Source organism: Pundamilia nyererei, unplaced genomic scaffold, assembly GCF_000239375.1.
Source record: "Pundamilia nyererei isolate P.nyererei 1_Seehausen unplaced genomic scaffold, PunNye1.0 scaffold00284, whole genome shotgun sequence".
Lineage (NCBI taxonomy): Eukaryota > Metazoa > Chordata > Actinopteri > Cichliformes > Cichlidae > Pundamilia > Pundamilia nyererei.
Window position 1 is genome coordinate 502,081 of NW_005187685.1, and position 20,453 is coordinate 522,533.

General features: G+C 40.8%; 2 protein-coding genes across 5 annotated transcripts in view; one reads left to right on the forward strand and one right to left on the reverse strand.

Moving 5' to 3' along the window:
* Positions 1-2,567: 2,567 nt before the first annotated feature.
* cunh6orf136 (chromosome unknown C6orf136 homolog) lies at positions 2,568-11,551 on the forward strand. The gene is made up of 7 exons (XM_005750678.2): positions 2,568-2,699; positions 4,224-4,443; positions 6,588-7,232; positions 10,053-10,141; positions 10,242-10,442; positions 10,797-10,866; positions 11,264-11,551. Exons 2-7 carry the CDS (start codon positions 4,345-4,347, stop codon positions 11,405-11,407), a joined length of 1,248 nt encoding a protein of 415 aa, XP_005750735.1. The 5' UTR covers positions 2,568-2,699; positions 4,224-4,344; the 3' UTR covers positions 11,408-11,551.
* Positions 11,552-12,933: 1,382 nt separating this feature from the next.
* Positions 12,934-20,453, reverse strand: part of bag6l (BCL2 associated athanogene 6, like) — a 21,841-nt gene continuing 14,321 nt past the window's right edge. For 2 of the 4 annotated variants that reach the window (XM_005750679.1, XM_013915294.1), the window contains exons 21-24: positions 18,708-18,893; positions 15,500-15,607; positions 15,158-15,304; positions 12,934-14,052 (exon numbers count right to left, since the gene is read on the reverse strand). In XM_005750679.1, coding sequence (XP_005750736.1) covers positions 13,954-14,052; positions 15,158-15,304; positions 15,500-15,607; positions 18,708-18,893 — 540 coding nt within the window. In that variant the 3' untranslated portion in view covers positions 12,934-13,953. Of the gene's footprint in view, positions 14,053-15,157; positions 15,305-15,499; positions 15,608-18,707; positions 18,958-20,453 lie in introns of those variants that run through there. The other 2 variants (XM_013915295.1, XM_013915296.1) reach the window with 2 other exon arrangements.

Here is a 20,453-nt window from a genome sequence, read left to right on the forward strand (position 1 = left end):
AAGTCTGCTCCTCTCGGCTCCCCTCTTCACCGGCTCCTTCTGTTCAAAATGGTCTATTGTTTGCCGGACTCTCTGAGGGCAGTGTTTCTGACAGTGACTGTTAAATGGTAATGGTAAAAGGACTGGTTCTTATTTAGCGCTTTTCTACTCTTCTGAGCACTCAAAGCGCTTTACACAACTTGTGCATTCACCCATTCTCACCCATTCGCACAAGCACATTGATCTAAGTGCTTTCTAAGTAACATTCACACACATTCATACTCCGATGGATGCATCGGAGAGCAATTTGGGGTTAATATCTTGCCCAAGGATATTTGGCATGCAGACTAGAGGAAGCCAGGAATCAAACGACCAACCTTCCGATCAGTAGACAACCTGCTCTACCACCTGCTGTTGGCTGGACTCCTCAGACTCACGTGGTGCCTGAAAATCTTTATGCAGGATTTCCAGGAGGGCTAGGCGTGTGCAAAGCTGGACAGTTCTTTCTCTATGGATGTCAGAATGTCCACCATATTGCTGTTTTATAGAGAAGCTGTTTTGAGGAAGGCATTTCTTTGCTACAAGAGTTAGTAGGGATCTTCTTATCTGGTTTCCCCATAACAACATACTTGAAACGTTTGTCAATATACTGTCGTAAACTGTCCAGGTCTTCCTTGTGGTTCTTCACAATGGTGAAGATGCTTTGAATCTAAGTATAATCCCTATTTTTGTAACTTTAAAAGCTGTCATGGAATAAACTGGCAGAGAAAATTAGTGGTGTAAATGTTTCAGTGGTGCACCTTGTTCAGTGCTGCTGAGATTCTTGCTGCACTGCATGTTACAACAGCATAGTTCTCCTCACTTGCCTGTCAACCTGGTGTTTTTCTCCATGTCAGTTATCTGGTCAGTGAGCTGGTTTTGAGCCTCTGACACGCAGGTTTGTGGTGGGATGTAAACACTGACCAGAATGAATGAGGAGAACTCCCTTGGCGAAGTTTGCAATGTAAAAGAAAAGCCTGTAGGGGAGGGCTACATGACTGTCCTAACACTGTGACATCAATACACCAGCCTTTATTGATGTAGGAGCAGTTTCCACCTTGTCTTACTGAAATATACTGTGACTGACACTGAAGTATCCAAAATCTGTAAAAGTTCAGACATTTGTGATATGTTTGCCTTTTATAATAAAACTTTACACCTATTAGACCTAAAAAGCTCCCCTGCCTTCAAGTATGAAACAGTGACTGTCAGGTAGCCATCATCAGTAAAGGCTGATATTAGATTCAATTATAAACGCTGACAATGGGAACATCAAAGCTGAGGTTTTCTATCTTTACCAGTTTTTATCCATTGATAGCAGAAATAATGGAGTTCTTTATTATTATTATTGGAATTATAAAAAAATGAAATGGGCAACAACTTTTTAAATTATTATTATTGTTGTTGTTGTTGTTGTTATTATTATCATCATCATCATAAAAAGGCTTGAGGACAGATCCACGCTGGAGTCTGGAGGTAACTGACATCACAGTGTCTGATCTCTTCCTCCAGATTTTTTCACTTTCTGTCACCTACCTCTGGTCCCTCTCAGATTACAGCTCAATAATTAGATTTAAATTCAAATGTAAAATTAGGATTCATATTAGTGAATCATAGGAATCATACAACATATTAGTGTTGGCAATGGCTTTCTTTCTCTGCTCGGGGATGCTCTTAATTTAGAGGTGACTGAACTAAGTCTGATCAGCTAAAATCAAAACTCCCAAACATCCAGCCAGCTGTTCTGTTATTCTGGTTAGATCTTAGCTGATCTAAGAGTTATTCAGAGTTTATTTTTAAACTCAGAATTTGATGAACATGTTTTCTGGAATAAGGCCTTGTCCTCTACTGTCCTGTGAACCTGTTCAGGGACTCCTGGTATCAAGCGGCCACCAACACACATATATGTAGAACTGAGGTCTTGTTGTTCTTGTTCTTGTTCCTTTTTTTTTGTGTGAAAAAAAACAACAACAAAAAAACAAACTACTTTTCCTGGGTTTATTGGAGAGCAGTAAACCAGCTTAAATGAGCATGACCTCCACCTACTGGACTGGAGTCTTGACAGGAAAAGTCGAGCAAAGCCTTCTGCGACAATGTATTGCTGCCATTTATTAAGAAATGTTTAGTTAAAACACATTTTTTTACGTCATAAATGTCTTTTGAATGTGAGCTTCCACTTAGATGATGGGAGGAATGCTGTGTAGCAAAACTATTATACAAGCCACTGTGTCACATATAATGATAAAGAGATTTTAACAATTTAAAAAATGAAATATAACTATAGTTATATGTTTTACAGTTATAAATATAACTGTAAAAATACTGATATCGATTTTAAGAGCGGGTGTACTCGCGGCCTTCTACCAGTGCTTTCTACAGTCATACATTTTTTTAGATTCAGAAACTAAAACGTCACATGATGTGGAAGCTACTTGTGTTTTAAACACTTTTTTATAAGTCAGAGAGAAAAACAAACCACAAACAAGAGGAATTTTCTTTAGTTAACGCGACTGAAAGTGTAAACGCTACACGTGACATTTTTTATGCCGCATTGTTTGATCGTTTGTGGCGCTTTGAGCCAGTGGCCGTTTTTCCAATAGACCTGAAAGCAGCATCACGACTGGCTGCGTGAGGTGTGTTTGGCCGGGCAAGGACACTTACAGGGTTGGAATGACATTTGTGTAAGTTACTAGCGGAATGTTACTAGTTTGTTAATTGATTCTGCGGCGACTGTTGTACACAATCTAACCGGAGACTTACAACATTTGGACGGACCAGGGACTTCGTCTGGAAAAGATAACATGAGGATCTTTTCCAAACCGGTGGCTAGCTCATTGCTAGCTGTTGACTAGTTAGCATTGAAAGCTAACTGCTATTATTTGACTGTCACTGCATGTAACCAGCACTAGCTGAAATCTCCGAGTTAATATCAGCGTTGCAGGGATACATGTTATGGTTTATGTTGCGATAGTTTCGGAGAAAATCCGGATGTGACCATACAGGGATGTCTGACAAGTTAAAACGCAGCTGTGCCCCATTTAACCTCCGGAGAATATAAAAAATGTAAACATTCATTTTTCCAAGTTATTTAAAACAACAATTTGTACTGCAGTAATTGGATTGTGTGACAGTCTAAAACAAAATAGTCCTGAAATTTTTAGCAATGCTGTTTTTAAACTTTTTTGCTAAATGCTATAACCCAATAATTTCCTTTTACGAGTTATGACCTAAGAAGTGTCCACTCAAAAGCCGCTGTCAGCTGGAAGATATGCAACTGACAACTGAACTTAAAGGAGCGGTTGAGACTGCTCTGTTCATTTTGGCTGTAGTGCATTTGAAGTTGTAAGGAAGAGGCCTGTGTTCACGTGTTTCACTGGATGCCAGCTGTCACCATGGAGTTTCTGATTATAAACGTGAGGTGTGCTTCAGGTCCCGTGCTCCTGGCAGTCCGAGAGAACCTTCAGTTGAATGCCTGAACTGTAGCATTTGTGTTATCTTGCTGCACAAATACCACAAGATTTATTATCACACAAAATCTTCCTAATACATGCAAATGTCGGAGCTTACATAAAATTATTGATTTAACAAAGCATATTTGTTTTTAAGATGAATCATGTGACCAGTAAAACGTTACAGAGTGATTGCCTGATTTGTAAAAGCCAAATGAGGTGCTGCAGCAAAAGCTGAGACGAATGCTCTGCCAGTGTCCTCTGCACTCCCTGCTGTACTGATGCAGCTTTTTGGAATAACTAGTGTGTGGTGCAGTGCTAACTGTCAGAGAAGCTGCAGGACCTAGCCAAGCATTCAGGAGCTGGTGGTGCCAAAAACAGAGCTATAAGACCTGCATCTGTTAGGTGGACAAAATATCATTCAGCCGTTTTTTAGAAAAGAAGGTGCAGCACAGCTTTTGTGTTTATTAAGCTCTTATTGCACCAGACTGAACAAAATGTTAGCCAATATTAACTTTTTAGCAAATATATCATATCAGTGTAGTCAGTTGATTAAAAAATCATTTGGTTATCAGACACTGATAATGTTTCACGTTTCGGGTACGAATTACAGTGAAAACATAGAAAACTGCCTTTGCATTTTTTGCTTGATAATCAACGAATCATTTTGTCAGCAGGTTAATATCTCTGTTATAATAATGTCATGTAGCCGTGTGAACAGCTAACTCGATCTATTCTCTCTTCTGTGGTCTCAAGTAGATGAGGTAGAGGGCCTCTGGAGTAGTGGGGAATCTCCCAGTCGTAAAGTCTTTGTGCTGTTGTCTGTGCTGTGGGTGATGGTCATCGGGTGACCGGGGTTGCCCTGACCCTGTGGTGAATGTCTGTGAGCAGAGGAGGCGTGGCCTTCTGGGTGGGTTGTATCCGCAGCCACGGGAGAAGGCAGCCCATCCAAAAATGGAGCTGGAGTGTCAGACAGGTAATTTACTGGATTTCTTGTTATGCATCAGTTGACAAATACTCCAGTATTCCAGTTATTTTAGGCTGTTAATAGTTTGTTTTACTTAGACCTGTACTACAAAACAATTGAAAATACCTAGAAAAGCATGTGTGAAAATTTCAAATACAAATAGGTTCCCTGTGAAACATTTTTTTGATTACTTAAGGTCCAAGAGAAATCTTCTGGAAATGGTATTTTACAGGAATTTGATTGTTCAGTAGGCAGTGATTTCATACCTGCTGATCTCAAGTCTCCAGCATAACTAAGATAAGATAAGGTAACCTTTATTAGTCCCACACGTGGGAAATTTGTTTTGTCACAGCAGGAAGTGGACAGTGCAAAAGTTATGACTATTTGTGGAGCAGGTAAAGTCTGCAGCATAAAGCGATGGACCTCAGTAAGAAGTAAACCATCTTCATGCTACTAAAACCCAGGATTAACCCTGAAGCTACCTCGATGAGCCCAAGTCCTGTTTCGTAGTACAGTCCTCTGAACTGTGTGTTAATTTAGATGTAAACAGACATAGATGAAAGTGAAAAGGGGCGTGACCCCATGACCCTAAACTGAATAAGTAGTTAAGAAGGTGGAATTTAGTACTCAGTATCCTGAAAATAATGCTATCAATGAATGCCGATCCCGTCTGTCTGTTTTTTAAAGAGATGTCTTTGCATTAACTGGTTGACAAAGTTCACAGTTGGACCTGTAGCTTTATGGTTGCTGTCAATTTTTCACTGTTAAATTCAATTTAGTTTATGTGTAGCACTAAATCATAATATGATGCAGACCTGCAGATCATTTTTGCTGCATAGAATTTTTTTTAATAGGTTTTTAACTAACCTATAGAAACAACGTGAGTTGTAATAAGAGTATATTTTTGGGCAGAGATGCAGCTGTTCTCTGTTCTAGAACAGGTATGTGTTCAGCTTTCATCGTTGTCTGTCCAGGTAAAAAGCAAACTCAATGTTGGACATGGAAGGCTGATTGCAGGCTTCACATACTTCTGTCACAAAGAAGTCTTACTTCTTGGACACCCTTCAAGAGTTATACTTGAATTAGTGGGAACCAGCTAGGCTAGCTCCAACACTTAGGTTATTAAGTCTTCACACAACTTTTTATGTCAATGTTTAGCAGCGTAGGAACGTACAAAGTAAACAATCACATCCTCCCCAGGATGAATTGCATTCCGTTTACATTTTATTACTACAAAAGGTTGTATTATGACAGATGAGTCACGGTGAACTCACTGGGGTAAAGTGCAAAAAAAATGGCAACCAGAAAGTAAAACGTTATGATCAGTCACTGCACAAAGGTTGTAAAAGTTATTATAAAACAGGTGCTGCTCATCAGTTGCTTGACACTGAGCTGATGGGAAAGTGAGATGTGCTGAATAAAGCTGACAGATGTGTCCAGTCAGGCACAGCGAGACGCTGCAGTGGAGGAAATAATGGTCTGATCTGAATTTCTCATTTTCTCCCTTACAAACAGAGATGGGTGTTACTGTAATCTGATTACTTTTTTCAAGTAACAAGTAAAGTAAGGGATTACTATTGCAAAAACGGTTATTAGATTACTGTTACTTTCCCGTAGGAACGCTGCGTTACTGCGTTACTAAAACCGTGATTTTTTGCGAGAATGTCTCATGACAGTGACGTAAGCGAGTGCGAAGTTAGTGACAACAGCTGTGTGCAGATCAACAATGGTTCATATATCGAGTGTGGAGAGAGTATGAGCTAATTTACACCATGGAGCCCTACTCTAAGCAGGTATTATACATAAATCCAATATATGACAGCTTTTTAAAGTTTTTGGAGCTTGTTTAGCTCCATGTTTAGGGTGGCTGTGGCTCACGAGCTAGAGCAGGTCATCTACTTATCAGAAGGTTGGTGGTTGAATTCCTGCTGCTCCAGTCTGCATGTCAAATGTCCTTGGGCAAGATACTAATCCCAATTTGCTCTCCAATCCAGAATAAATGTGTGTAAGTAAAAATGGAAAAACCAAGGATATACTGAGAGATTAAACTGTTCACAATCGAATCTAACTCAAAATCTCAGACCGCTATTAAAATGAAATATCCCGTTCTATATGCTTACAATAATAACTCCAAGTCCTTGTTGCTTCTTTAGGTGGTGGATTGCCAGACCCGCCCCCTGAGCAGTGCAGCATGGGCCCTGGCCCCACCCAACAGCCTGAGATATCAGAACTTTAGGCAGCCGGTGCTGTCTAACCCAATACATCATGCGAGCCAGCCTCAAATGCTGCGCTACGGCGAGGAGGATTGGGAGGACTCTCTCAGTGTTTGTGTGCTGGTGCGACAGGGCGAGTCACATGGCCTCCACACCCTTCTGGAGATCCCTCTGTTTGGTCACAACAAAATGGGAAGGCCCCTCACGTCTTCAGAGTTCTTGTTTCCACTGACCACAGTGGATGGTAGCAGAGAGGATGACATTAACGTAGTGACCTTCAAACGTAGCGACACTGATGCTGTAAAGAGAGAACACGGCTGCTTCAGAAGCCTGTTTGAAACTGAGGGATGTCCTGCACCATTCATGTCTGGCTCCAAGTTTTACTGCTTTCATTGCCCTGGCACACACTTGGTGCCTAACAGTGTGCTAAAATACAGCCAGGACAGCGGACTTGACAAGAAGGCGGGGGAGCTGCCCTCTGTATCGCTGTGTAGCCATACAGGCAGAGCAGAGGGGGAGCATATTGAGAGCGACAGGGAAGGAGAGGAAAAACTGGCCCTGATGTATGAAAGGCTGAGGATAGAGGTAAGAACCACTACAGTATGATCGCTGTCATTGGTTATGTTGACAGCTGTATCTGACTCAACGCTTGCCTGGCAATCAGTCTCTTCCTGAAATATAAACAGACACATTTAAATAGTCTCATACTCTCATTGACTATTCAAAGCATTTAGTACTACAGTCTGTACTGACTGTTTAATACACATATATAACTTGGACTGTACACTTGAGGCTTGAGGTATATAAGTTAATCCAACTTGTGCACTGAAATACAGATTCTTTTGCATTCTCTTTGTGATAAAGCATATGGCTTATGAATGATTAATTAATTATTGTCAGTAACTTTAGGTTACTTGCATAACCCCAGCAGCATGAGTGAAATGGTCACTATGATTCGCTTCCCGGTGTAATCCTCAGAAGCACTGATCTCATTCTGCCTGTCAAACTGCACAAAGTGAGGGGTGTGGACCAGCTTCCTGCTGCTGCACAAATGTCCTGGACTGATAACCCCAGGATGCTGCTCCCTCCTGCATCCAACACCACTCTTAAATCTCTAGGGGGTGTCTGGTCTCCCTGGAGACGGGGAGGAGCCTTTCATAAAATGGCACATCAAGGGGTACTGTTTTGTCCCCAGACCCTTAAAAGCAGATTAGCCTTTTCCACAGTTAAAGTACTCTTTAACCTGTCAGTCAGATCCTGTAAGAATAATAAAATCACACCAACACCAGACACAGAACGTGTCCCTTATTGTTACACCGTTTGTCAACCACCTCCAGTTACATTTACAGTCGAGGCAGCAAGTGGAGGACGCCCCAAGCATTTTCAATAGCGTTAAAGTTACATGTTGCACTGGACACAAAGCTCTATTTTCAGTGGTTGATATAAAGCCCAGGTTAGTTACTGCTTCATGCCAACAGATATAATTGTGTCTTATCTTCCTGCGTGACTATGCATCTAAATATGTAGCAAGATGAATGTCCTACTGCTGCAGCATGTTCAGTGCAACCCTCAGACAGGAGGGACGGTAACACTCTGCACAGATGCCCTGAAAACAAACCTCTTATCTCCTGGGAGTGGGATAGAGATGAAAAATATGCATCCTTCTGGCTAATTGATGTAAACCAGTAGCTCCCCGGCCCCCCAAACTGGTACCCAAAAAATATCTGCAGTGATAGCTGCTTTACTCTGTTCACAGAGCACTACACATATAGTTTTTTTCTGACAGCAAGTGAATTTTCTCCTGAAGAATGCAAATCGAGTCTACATCTCTACAGAGAATGCATTTTTCCAGGAAATTAGGGGGAGTGACAGTAAACTGAAGCCGGGAGCCCTGTTATATTGTTTTTAGCAACTAGTCTGAAGTTGTGAGTGTTGGCCATCTCTATCTGTAGAGAGAGAAAAGTGTCAGTCTCCTGTGTTTAAGGCGTCCTGTGAGTCCCCAAAACTTGTGTCGTGGGCCCATCTAGTGGCAGGTTGTGACAGCTGGTTAACAAAGTACATGTGCAGGGCACTAAACACTTTACAGCATCCCAAACAGTAGATTCTGTTCAACTGTATTCAGTGGGAGAAATGTTTCGTCACTCATCCAAGTGACTGAAAAAGCTACGTCCAGATGAACAGATTCAACTTTTTGGGATGATTGGACATGCATGAAGACTTTACAGCATCCTTTGTAGCCTCCTCTCAAGACAGTAATGGCACTCAGCAGTTTACCTGTTTGTGCATTTAATAATGTATCCTTGAACACACTCCACCATAGGTCTAGATGTGACAGTGGGGCACGCTTTATTCAATAGGAACAAAATTGTGTGCTTGTGTGACTCAGAGGAACAACCTGTTGTCTCTTTCCCCTTGTGTGGTCATAACAAGCAGTGACAGCGAGTTGTATCTCAAGGCAGTGTAACAATAGTGTAAAATTAATTAATGACAACTAAAATACTCGTTTGTACTTTTGTTCACAGATCAGAAACATCTTATATTCATCTTATAAATGCATCTCATGCAGTATTTAGAAATGTAGCTGTTTGTTCATAATAAAGTCTTATCACTATTATCCTGCTACACCTCAACAGTGACTGCAAACCAAGAAATTCTATTTTAAAACCACTGCAAATGTAGCAGCTATGCACATGATAGGATTTACTCAGCTTCAGGTAAAATATTTTATTCATTTTTGCACAAAACCACCATAAAAAGTATGATGACTTTACACAATCATTGAAAAGTAAATTTGCTCCAAGGACAGGTTTTTGGGACAGCCTGTTACCATAAAATCCGTTACAATGTTGATATTTTACATTTGTATCCAAATGTTTTGATGATGAAAACAAATCAAGTATCAGATCGGACATGTTTACCTGAAATTTACAATTTCGGATCACATGGTGAATAATCGGCTTTGCGATTTAACACCACCAGGATCATTTGAACACACATTTGTGTTTTTGTTTTTTAATGTTTGAAGAATTAAGACATTTTATAATAGTTTCCACACTGTATCCACATTGTTTCCATAGCACGAAAGGGCAAATGAATAACAAAAAACAAACACAAGAACGCACATTTTCTGATATCAGATGGAGTACAGGGGACACGGATATGAAAAAACTCTTCTTTAGGGGGGGGCGCAGCAGCAGCAGCAGCAACTTGCCACTGCTGTGAGCATTGAAACAACTCTATACGCTTCACCTTCTTCAGTTTCCTCACAAACTGCAGCCTGCTTATTGTAAAACCAAACTCTGTTTTTAGACTTAAACGAATAGAATTGGAGAATCTTGTTGAAGTGTTTGTCTTTAACATCAGCACCTAAACTTTGAAACTGATCTTCATCTGTTTGTTTTGCAGCTTCCAAGATTCTTTATGACAAACCACGACTACTCCATGTACTCAAACGATGTGGAATTCATCAACGGCCTCATAAATATCAAGACCAGGTGAATGTGCTTGTCTAGCGTGATGGTGATGCGTTATAAGAAACTCTTATCCTTTGACCAAACTCTTGATAAGTGTGTCTGACTGCGTGTGTTGGTGTAGAGGCCGTGTGATGTACCAGCTCACGCTCTCGCTGTGGCGCCTGCTGTGTCTGTGCTACTACGCTGAAGCTCGACTGGATGTACTGAAGCTTACCAAACACATAGAGGACGGGACCATTAAGGCTCGCTGGAGGATCAGAGGGCTTCCTTTCCACTCTCTGCTGCTGCGCTTCTATCGCAAAGACAAATCGCACCTGTACAGGTAACAGCACATCCAGAACTGGGTGCACGGGAGTTACAAGGTTAAGTGGATTTGGCGATTTCTGTCTCAGTGTGTTATTTTAAAGCTCCCAAAAATGTAATGAAGTAATCTTTCCATAAAATAATTACTGTTCTGATATACTCGCCTTTTGGTGTTACGTATATAATTAACGTTTCCTTGTTTTTGAATTGAGTGTTTTTGGAAAGAGGAAACAGATTTTCAGACAGGTTGCAATGTTTGTAAGATTAAAAACATTAAGAATCATGAATAACGGATTCTTCCGTTCACACTTGTACATAAAAATGGGTGCATATTTTGTCCAACCTTAATCCAAATGTCATCTCTTACACATAGGTCCTATGATGCATTCTCTACATTCTACATTGGACATGATGGATTTATTCACTGTCACAAAGTTGAGAAGGTAAGGAAGCTAACAGCTTTTTGCCACAGAGCACCCACAGCAAAACGCCTTCAGTGCTATAGAATAACTACTCCCAACGATTGTCTGACAGATTGAGAAAGATTTCTTGTTGGGTGCAGTTTTCCCAGCACCGCTGCTGATAAACTTTCTGACCAGGCAACAAGTACTTCTTCTAACCCGCTTTAACCTTAGTGTGCTTTAAAACACACCAGCGTCTTCAGCCTCTCATCACTGTCAGTATTGGCATAGACCGAGAACATAGACAGGCAGTCAGTTAAAGACGTTCATCAGCATGAATGTTGGATAGAAAGCAGTGAAAGGTCAGATTAACATGATGATAGTGAGACCTGCTGTGATATGTGTGGATATGTTATATTTGTTGTTCTCTTTCCTGCAGGTGATGCCAGCTCAGCCCCCCGTCCTGCCCAGAGTAACTTCCCTCTTGACCGGGGTTCTGGTGGCACTGGGAGTGCAGGAACACCGACCTGCTCTCAATTTGTTACCCCTGCTTCTGTCATCACTGCGACAGAGCAGAAACTGACCCAGAACAAGCATTAGTGGAAAACCAGTGTCTCTATAGCCATGTGACCCTGAAAAGCTAAAGTGGTCTTCACATGAAAACTGAAAGTTATGCTTGCTGTTCAAAAATATTCTTGTCCCTGAATTAAAACAACATCAAGTCTTTCTTCTGCTTCTCCTTTTCTAATGCTAGATCAGGGAATTGTTCAGATATTTATACCACCAAACAAGTCAATCAGCTTTTTACTCTGAGTATTGAAGTGGTCAACAGTGCAGATGTTTGTTGACAGCAGAGCAGCAGGAATAAGAACATATTTTGTCACTCTGGAGTAACAGAGTCTGAAATACTACTGGCGCTGCTGCTGTACCACACCTTTCATATGGTGCACTTTGTGTAAATGTAACCTTTGAGATTTTTATACTACGTATGTATTGAAATCTGCTTTTTGGATCATTAATCCAACTAGCTGCCCGTTCAGTTGTGGTAACCGGCTTGTTGGCATATTTGAATGAGTGGCACAACAATCTTAAACAGTTAAGAGAGCTGCCTTTTTGGATCAGCACAAGTTTGACTTCGCTATAAATGAACATGCCAGCATTTGTCTACAAAGGTTTTCGGTCATTAACAGTGGATTGTGTCTGCTTGCCTCTATGCAGCAAGTCTAAGAGATGTAGGAATAAAATGATACACATACACACACATACTGTTATTTCACATGTTAGGAATTGGAGCTAGAAAGCAGAAGAGGGAGAAGACCTTGAGCTCACTACAGAGTGAGCATCAGATTTGGGCTTCTTACTGTTAAACAGGATGTTACAACTCAATTAATGGTGAATTAAAAAATTGCAAAAAGGAACTAGAGATGCTGTTACTGGTGGAGCTCAGATTAGCTACACCACCTCCTTTGGTGACCATGCACCTAGTCAGCACTCTGGATGAATGATAATATTAACAGAGGGTGGAAAAACGATCAAGAATCAATGTCTGATTCTAAATTTAACACAATTTCTATTATTGTTTGCCATCTGGATTGTGCTGTGAGTGCCATACTAAGTCCAATTCAGTTGTATTTTTCACAGCTTCAAATCACAACAACAGTAAAGTAATTTTGCAAATTAAAATCCTACAATACAGAGAAAACTAAACGATCAGATGACCCCTTTTATGTCTTTAAAACATTCCTACAATTTTAACTAGTTGGTGTGTGTTACTTCTTTGATAGACAAAGCTGGGTGCATAGGTGGATGCTACATCCTCTAATGATACTGCCTGGGGGCAGTCTGGAACAATTAACCTCTGTGTGAAGAGGACCTCCCATTTCCATGAACACATTGAGTCTATTAGATAGATATGATTCAAACCCCTGCAGCACAGTGCCTCTACAGCATGCTCTAATCGCTGTGATGAAATATTATGGTCAACAGCATCGAACACGACACTCTGGTCTAGCAGGACAAACACAGATGGGTCCACTGTCAGAGACCACAAGCAGAAAGACATTTGAAGCCAATCATCCAGATGGATAAATACTAAAAATTGACAAACACTGATTTAAAAGTGGATTTATGATCATGATGTTATCAAGCAGGTAGTAACAGTTCACAGTTTGACAGGGCTGACAAATATCACCGATCGGGCTGTATCCTGTATTAGTCAACAGAGTCAATTACACGTAATGCTCTAAAATACCCCAAAATTTAAAATGTGCAAGTCTGTGATTCACTGAAGTCAATAAGATGTGAAAATAATATAAAGCGGATATCATGGAAACACTAACGACAATCACGACTTTATATGGTAAAGTGCAACTGACAAAGCTCTATGCTACTATGTATTTATAACACAGTACTGCTCAGTATTACAGTGTATCAGGACCGCTGCTGTTTGACAGCAGAGTAGTTTAAGAAGATCATTTTTTAGCATAGATTTGTGCTCACCTATGTTTTTTTCACCATCACTGTTTACTATAACAATAAATACACTTTATCTCATAAAATATTTTTGTCCTTAACAACACTAGAACACTTTTCCTCCTAATATTAAGCACGCTGGCTTATAATTCGGACATTTTTTTACACTGTCAGATTACACGTTCACTCTCATTGTGCATCTGTGTCACAGATTAATGAAACTTTATTCTCTGAACATTCTGACTCTGTTCTTTCCTAGCAGTGACACCACCACTAACTAACATACAGTAATATACTAATAATATCTCAAACTTTGGTATGACTGCCCACTGATTAGAAACTGCATACCATAGAGGATTAGTTCTGACATTAAGCTAGATCCTGTAGATCTGTTTGCTTCTGCACTGATGTCAGGTCCTTCTGTCAGGTCCTTCTCAGAGGTGTTGGAGGTGGGGTGTTTTAGCAAGAGTCTGCAGACTTTCCCATTCTAACCAAACTACAGCGGCGTGCGTCTCCATGACACAGAAGAGAGGAGGAAGTGAAGTCAGCAGCTGTCTTCCTTGCTTATGCCACATTACATGTATCAGGGTCTCACGCTGCAGGGTAGGTTTCATCGCCCCATCCTGCTCCTCTGTGGCACAAGCTGTTTGACTGGCACTAGGAGTCTTCTACAGAGAAAGCTCGATGTGTGTTGGGGAATCTCTGGCCGGTAAAGTCTGGATCGTCTCTCACTCGTTGTGTGATGTCACACTTTACCTGGCAGGAGGATACAGACAGAGAAACAGCAGCTCGCACACAAACCTAACTCAGAACAGTGAAGTACAAGATCTGTATTCCAGGGCTGCTGGTACTGCCCCGGAGTTCGTATCTCTTTTGGAACTTACCTATTTATAAAAAAACAATACTGGTAGATAAAGTTGGGTTCTCTCACTCTTTCCTTTGAATGGGGTAATGGACCTCCTCCCTCTTCTAAAGGTCATTTACAGAAAACCACTAAAAGTGGGAGCCTGGGTTTTCTGTTTTTTATTTTGATGTTTTTTATTTGGCTGTTAATAAAGCTAAAGCTAATACATGACGTTGTTTCCTCATACATCTGCCGGTGACAACTTCATTTTTAGAAACTCTCTGAATTAAATGCAAAATACTCTCTGAGAAACATTTCTGTTCACTTCACAATAACAACCTACCATCTTTTCAAGCCGAGATCATTTTGTATGGGAATGTCCTTGAAAAGTCAAACTTTGCATGATCTCTTATTGCTGCAACAAACTTCTAAACATTTAGTATCCAAGTTTTCACTACACTAGTTACAGCAAATTATCTTAGTAAAGCCAGTCCAATGAACTGAGATGAGCTTTGGTAGGAGAGAGTCTATTCATCACTCCTGTCCCATGGAAGACCAGCTCTGACAGAAGGCACGATCGCTACAAAATCATTCATTTTATTAGAATGGAAATCGGCATCACCTCCCTGTTTTAAAAGGTGGCTTAGTGAGATGCTGCTAAACTTGAATGGATTTTGGTGTAGTAAAGGGAGATGTCCCCAAGCTTCAAGAGGCTTGGAAACCTTTCTTGAATTGCTGGATGGGACCTTAACCTTTGTTTAATATTTAACCTTTGTTTAATATTTAACCTTTGTTTAATATTTAACCTTTGTTTAATATTTAACCTTTGTTTAATATTTAACCTTTGTTTAATATTTGCTTGTTTGTACAGGGCTTACTTAGTGTAGTGTATGATACACTGCAAAACAGGATATGTCAACAATCAATACTCAATTTTGGATGAATAGCAATAAACAGGAGTAATTAAGTAATCGAGGGATCTCACATCATACCACATCATTTGCAGCAGCTGATTACCTGTTTGGCGTAAGCGTCCTGTATCTCTGGGCTCTCCAGCTCCACCTGCAGGCTGTTTGGGGAAGAGACAGGCAGGACTCCCACAGCACGAGCAGCTCGACTAACTGCGTCCGACAGGGACAGGTGCGGTCCTTCACACTGGCTCGTCTAAGGGTAGAAACACTAACGTCATCCTTCTCTGCCCAGCAGCCTTTTTCATTATCAAAAACCTGCAGCTCTACCTTCATATGCAGGTGAGAGAATGCAGTCTTTTTGTTAGAGCTAAGGCTGACAACAGTGAGGAAGGGATCTGTGACACAATCAGACTTTTCTGTTCAGTGAGTTTGGAACAGCAGTTCTCACCTTCCTTCTCTTAGCAGGCATCCCATGCAGGTACGCATCAGACAGCGGGGGCTGGGCTTTGATCTTCCTCTGGGACAGCATGTCACGTCTGATGATAGGAACCCATTCCTGACCAATGTATTATTGCACAACTGTAAGTGATGGTCACTTTGCTCATGTATGTAGCTAAAAATCTGTGTAAAAGAAAATCACAGATTTGTAGAGGGCTTTGCCCTCCAACAACGTTTCCCTGGATGTCAGAATACACACAACTGCTTATCTACATTTCCTAACAATAACAAGCTGCCACAGATGCCTTCATGAACACCATGCTGGAGAAAACAAATGCTAAGGCAAATAAATTCTGTAACTATGGTGACTGTCACTCATTTTTTAAACAGTGTGGTTTCATTAAAATAAATTAGCTTAGCATCCCAGTACCATCCATGTTTAAACTTCAGGGGACTGAGAATGGATCGCTTTTCCCTGCTCTGATTCTTTCTATTAGACAAAGCTTCAGTGCAGCGTACAATAGAGAATAGTTCAGGATATTAAACATTAAACAGCACTGGCATTACTGGCAGCTGCCCAACTACACAAGATACCCAGAAAATAAGGTTTTGGGGGGGAGGGTGTTAATCTGTGGGCTACTCAGAGACAATAGCCATGAGCCTTTCAAAGAAGTCCAGAGAAGGGGACCACAATTTATAAAAATTTCTTTTTTTTTTATCCACAAACTGTCTACTTTTTTCTAAATCCATACAGGACATTATATCTTTTACCAACTGCCGCGCGAGGGGGGAGAAGATTCTTTCTATTTGTTCTGGGCCACACCAAAAACAGCACAGAGCGGATCTAGTTTAATTTGATGCCGCAGGACTTCACACATAGTTTGGAAAACAGAGTTCCAGTGAAGGACAGGACCAGTACACATGAAGTAATGCACCAGGAGCACCCCTACACCTTCTACAGGTCAATATACCAACTTAGCCCTGGACCAGTGTGTGCTTATTGTGCACTTGGCCAAGGACAGAATCCCACAGTTTATGTGTGATATGAAAGTTAAGATTTGTTCCATTTAGATTGGACAGCAGCTGAAGAACATTGAACATTTGAAATTCAAATTTACAGAACTGATATTGCGCTCCTAGAGGCTGGTTTGACCATTAAAGAATTGTCTACAGGACTGTCTGGAGGTTTTGGGAGAATTGTGCTGTCATAGTGTCAGACCTGTAAAAACTGAGCAGTGGCAATGCCAAAGCAAATGACAAGCAAATTGTCCATTTACATATAAGTTTGCAAAAGAGTTTAGACCAGGGGTCGGCAACCTTTCTGATGATGAGTGCATCTAAAATTTCCTCAGAGGTCAGTGTGCCATATTAGCAATAAATTTAATAACGCTCTATATGAACAGTTACACACTATATAGAGCCACTTTATCGCATTATATTTGTTCGCAGATGTTGGCAGCTGTCAGCGAATAGTTTTCAGTTATTTTGAAACAAAAAAGAGTTTTTATCCATAACAGCAAATGAACTGAACAACAGAAAATGCAAATGCTATTTATGGTCTCCTCACAACAATGATAAGAAAAATAAACTGGGCCAATATGGCATGTTTGTTAATACAGAGTCACACATGTTAATGTGATCTCTGGTCTCCCACTCAGAGACACAGGTCTCCGAGTGTCCAGCATTCAGAGGCTACCTGAGAGAAAACCTGCTCACACAGATATGCAGAGCCAAATACTGTCAATAAGGCCTCTGCAATGTTCTGAAGACAGTTAAACTTGTCAGGTAGTGACGTCCAGCAGGTGAACATGCAGCTCCATGAACACACACAGCTGTGGATTCCAGCTGCGTTCGTAGTTCTGCAAACTTTGACCCCCACAGACTCGAGCTTTTCATTTCAATCAGCTGCATTTCAATGTTGCATTAACTGGCATTAAATGTGAGACAAATCCAGCTGCTCATTAAAGATTTCTGGTTTGATCAGAAAAGAAAACATTGGTCCAAACTCCTGAAAGTCCCGAGAACACATTGTGTCTTGAGTCTACGGATGTATCCGAGTATTTCCGCGGTGCTGATGCTGCGCTGAGCGGACGGATCCTGAAGCTTTTGAAGTGTCGGAATGTGGAAATTTCAACATTGCTTGGAAAAAAAAACGGCAGCTAGCAGCGTCCCTCTGACCGGGAGGTAAAGTGATTTTTAGCAAATTACAAGTTGAATCTGGTAGTTGGTGTTGTTAGCTAAGATACCGTCATTAAGAAGAGGCACAACTAATGTGTCTATGCGAGCTGATCTGCGATGTGCACCGCTGGCCCGGCCATTTATTTTTTTATGCACCTTCTCAAATTAATTCACTGTGTGTTGTGCCCAGGGCTGGACTGGGACAAAAAAAACAGCCCAGGCATTTTGACTAGAGACCGGCCCCCCAGGTATTAAAGCCATAAAGCCTTTGAATGAAAACAAACACAGAGGTGTCAAGGTGATGTACACTGTCTTAGATTAGATTGGATTAAATGAAACTTTATTAATCCCTCGGGTGGGTTCCTCCGGGAAATTCGGTAAATAAATAAATTTAAAAAACTTGTTGGTATATTTATGATTTCTATACATTTTACATCAGAAAAAAACTTTGGTTGTAAGATTCAGGTAATTATTTATTTTAAAAACTAGAAATTTTAAATGAGAATAAGAAAGTATGTCTTTGTGCCCCCCTCTCCCTGTTAATGCCCCACCTGCCCCCTGGCAAAACTTTGCTAGACCCGCCCCTGCACAGTTACCAGCTGTCAGCTACATAGAAAAGGATCCTGGTGTTATTTGCCAACATGGTAGTGTCGCCAAGACAGCATACACCTGATATTTGCAGCCCAATAGTAGTATTGGAAATCAGGAAGTGCTAAGCCTCCCACCAGCCTGGGTCTTTGAAGAAGAGCTTTCCTTAATTCTGAATGTTTACCATTCGAAATGAATGAAGTGATTAAGGAATCCAGAGATTTAAAAAAGGATTTGGGAATCATGATGGGAAGGCATTGAAATACATGTAGAAATTTTGGAATAGCATCATCTTTACAGAGTTAATCCTGCCCATTAAGGACAAAGACAAGTCTTATAAGTCTTATTAGATAAGACTGTGGTCCCATTTCTGAGGTTTGTTAATGACCTGTGCAGGAATAGCATAAGCATAAACTGTAAAAAACAAAAACAGAACAAAAGCTCATCCTTACAGGTGGAACAGCTGCTGCCCATGGCTCCATTTCAGGAGCCACTTCGTCGTGTCCTGCTCGGGGCCCAGAGGAGCACTGAGATGAACCATCCACAGATAAACCAGGTGCAGGTGCTTCTCCCTCTCCAGTGGAAACCATGGCCTCCTCTGCTGTAGTGGCTGCAGCTGGAGACGAACTCTCCTCCATCTGACCGAGAGGTGAAGTGAGCACTAGGACTGCAACGATTCGTCGACATAATCGATGACGTCAACTACAAAAATGTGTGAACGCGGAATTTTATTTTCGACGCGTCATATACTGATACCTCGTAAATGTGATTTGGTAACTGCAATACACTCCAGGAAGCTATGGGGCAGCATCGCCTATATCGTCTGCCAAGACTGTGCTCAATACTAACGAAGAAGAACTCAGCGCGAACGGCAACATGGAAACTGAGATTTGAAAGCATTAACGAGAAAACAAACAAAGTTAAATGCAGACTGTGGACAGCTTCCATCCACGACAGCACTACTGCAGCGCATGAGCATTGAAAACGCGGCACCCTGGAGCTGTGACGTCGACTCTGTTTAGAAAGTTCAGTTAGTGCATCGCGCTGACACCGTGTTTAAGTTCATGTTTGCACTGTTTCTGTGAGCTTACCTGTGGGAAACTTCTCAGGATGACGCTTGCTAGGCAAACACCATTTCAGTTTTGTTAGCTAATGAGTGAAAATGCCAATCAAAAAGGAGTAGCTACACGGTCTCCTGTTCTTTGATTATGATGATTATGATTAGTAACAGTCTTTGCCCATGAAAACTCAGGTGTATGGATGAGTTTGTCCTGTTAAGAGGCTCATGCACCTCTGAATGGCTGAAGACAGACAGAGACCATCTTTAGCGAGGTTACCAGCAGCTGGGAACATCATCTCAAAGATGAGCGCAAGGCTCACTCCCGAGCACGTCCCACTGCAATCATGAATTCATGAACTGAATCATCTGTAAATGTTGGAAACTTGTTATTCTGGACTGAAAAAAAAGGAATATTTTTGACTTAATTTGAAGCTTTATTTGAACCTTTATTTGAACTTGTGGACAGAAGCCATTTTAGTTTCGGTCGCACATCATGTTTTTGTTTACATACTACTATCCCTTTATTTTGTATCACTTATATTTAATTCATTTAATTTTTTTTAAAATATTTTTTAATTTGGTTTTTATTCTGATGGTCCTGCTGAGTAATGTTAAAAATACATCTGATTATTTTCACATTCACATGTTTCCAGGGTCATTATTATAATTTGTTGCGTGACGAGACAACAGGGTGATATTCACAGGTGAGCAGACTTGAGCAGGTGAGGTATTGAAGCCTAGAATAGGAGGTTTGCCCACAGGAAGCAGCAATAAGAGTTACTGAGTTAAATGCTGACTAATTGGCTAATCGAATAAAAATTGGCAGATTAGTCGACCACCAAAATAATCTGTAGTTGCAGCCGTAGTGAGCACATGAGCCTTTCATGTCATTCCATTGGACTGAAGTACATTTGTAAGATACAAAGTGCACTGCATATGGCTAGAGTGCCTAGCCCCAACAGAGAGAAAGCATAATGGCTGATTTAAACACTAATAAAAAATATTATACTAATTCAGACTAAAATACAAGATCATTTTTCAGTTACTTATACAGACTCTAATTTTGACAGTTTCACAAGTACAAAATGTCACGTACTCCACCTGTATGGGCTCAAAATGTGGTCATAAATATTTTGTA

Coding starts and splice junctions, on each gene's coding strand:
- cunh6orf136 (XM_005750678.2), top strand. CDS start 4,345: ATGTCTGTGAGCAGAGGAGGCGTGGCCTTCTGGGTGGGTTGTATCCGC. Junction 7,233..10,052: donor ATGAAAGGCTGAGGATAGAG/GTAAGAACCACT, acceptor TTTGTTTTGCAG/CTTCCAAGATTCTTTATGAC. Junction 10,867..11,263: donor ACTGTCACAAAGTTGAGAAG/GTAAGGAAGCTA, acceptor TCTTTCCTGCAG/GTGATGCCAGCTCAGCCCCC.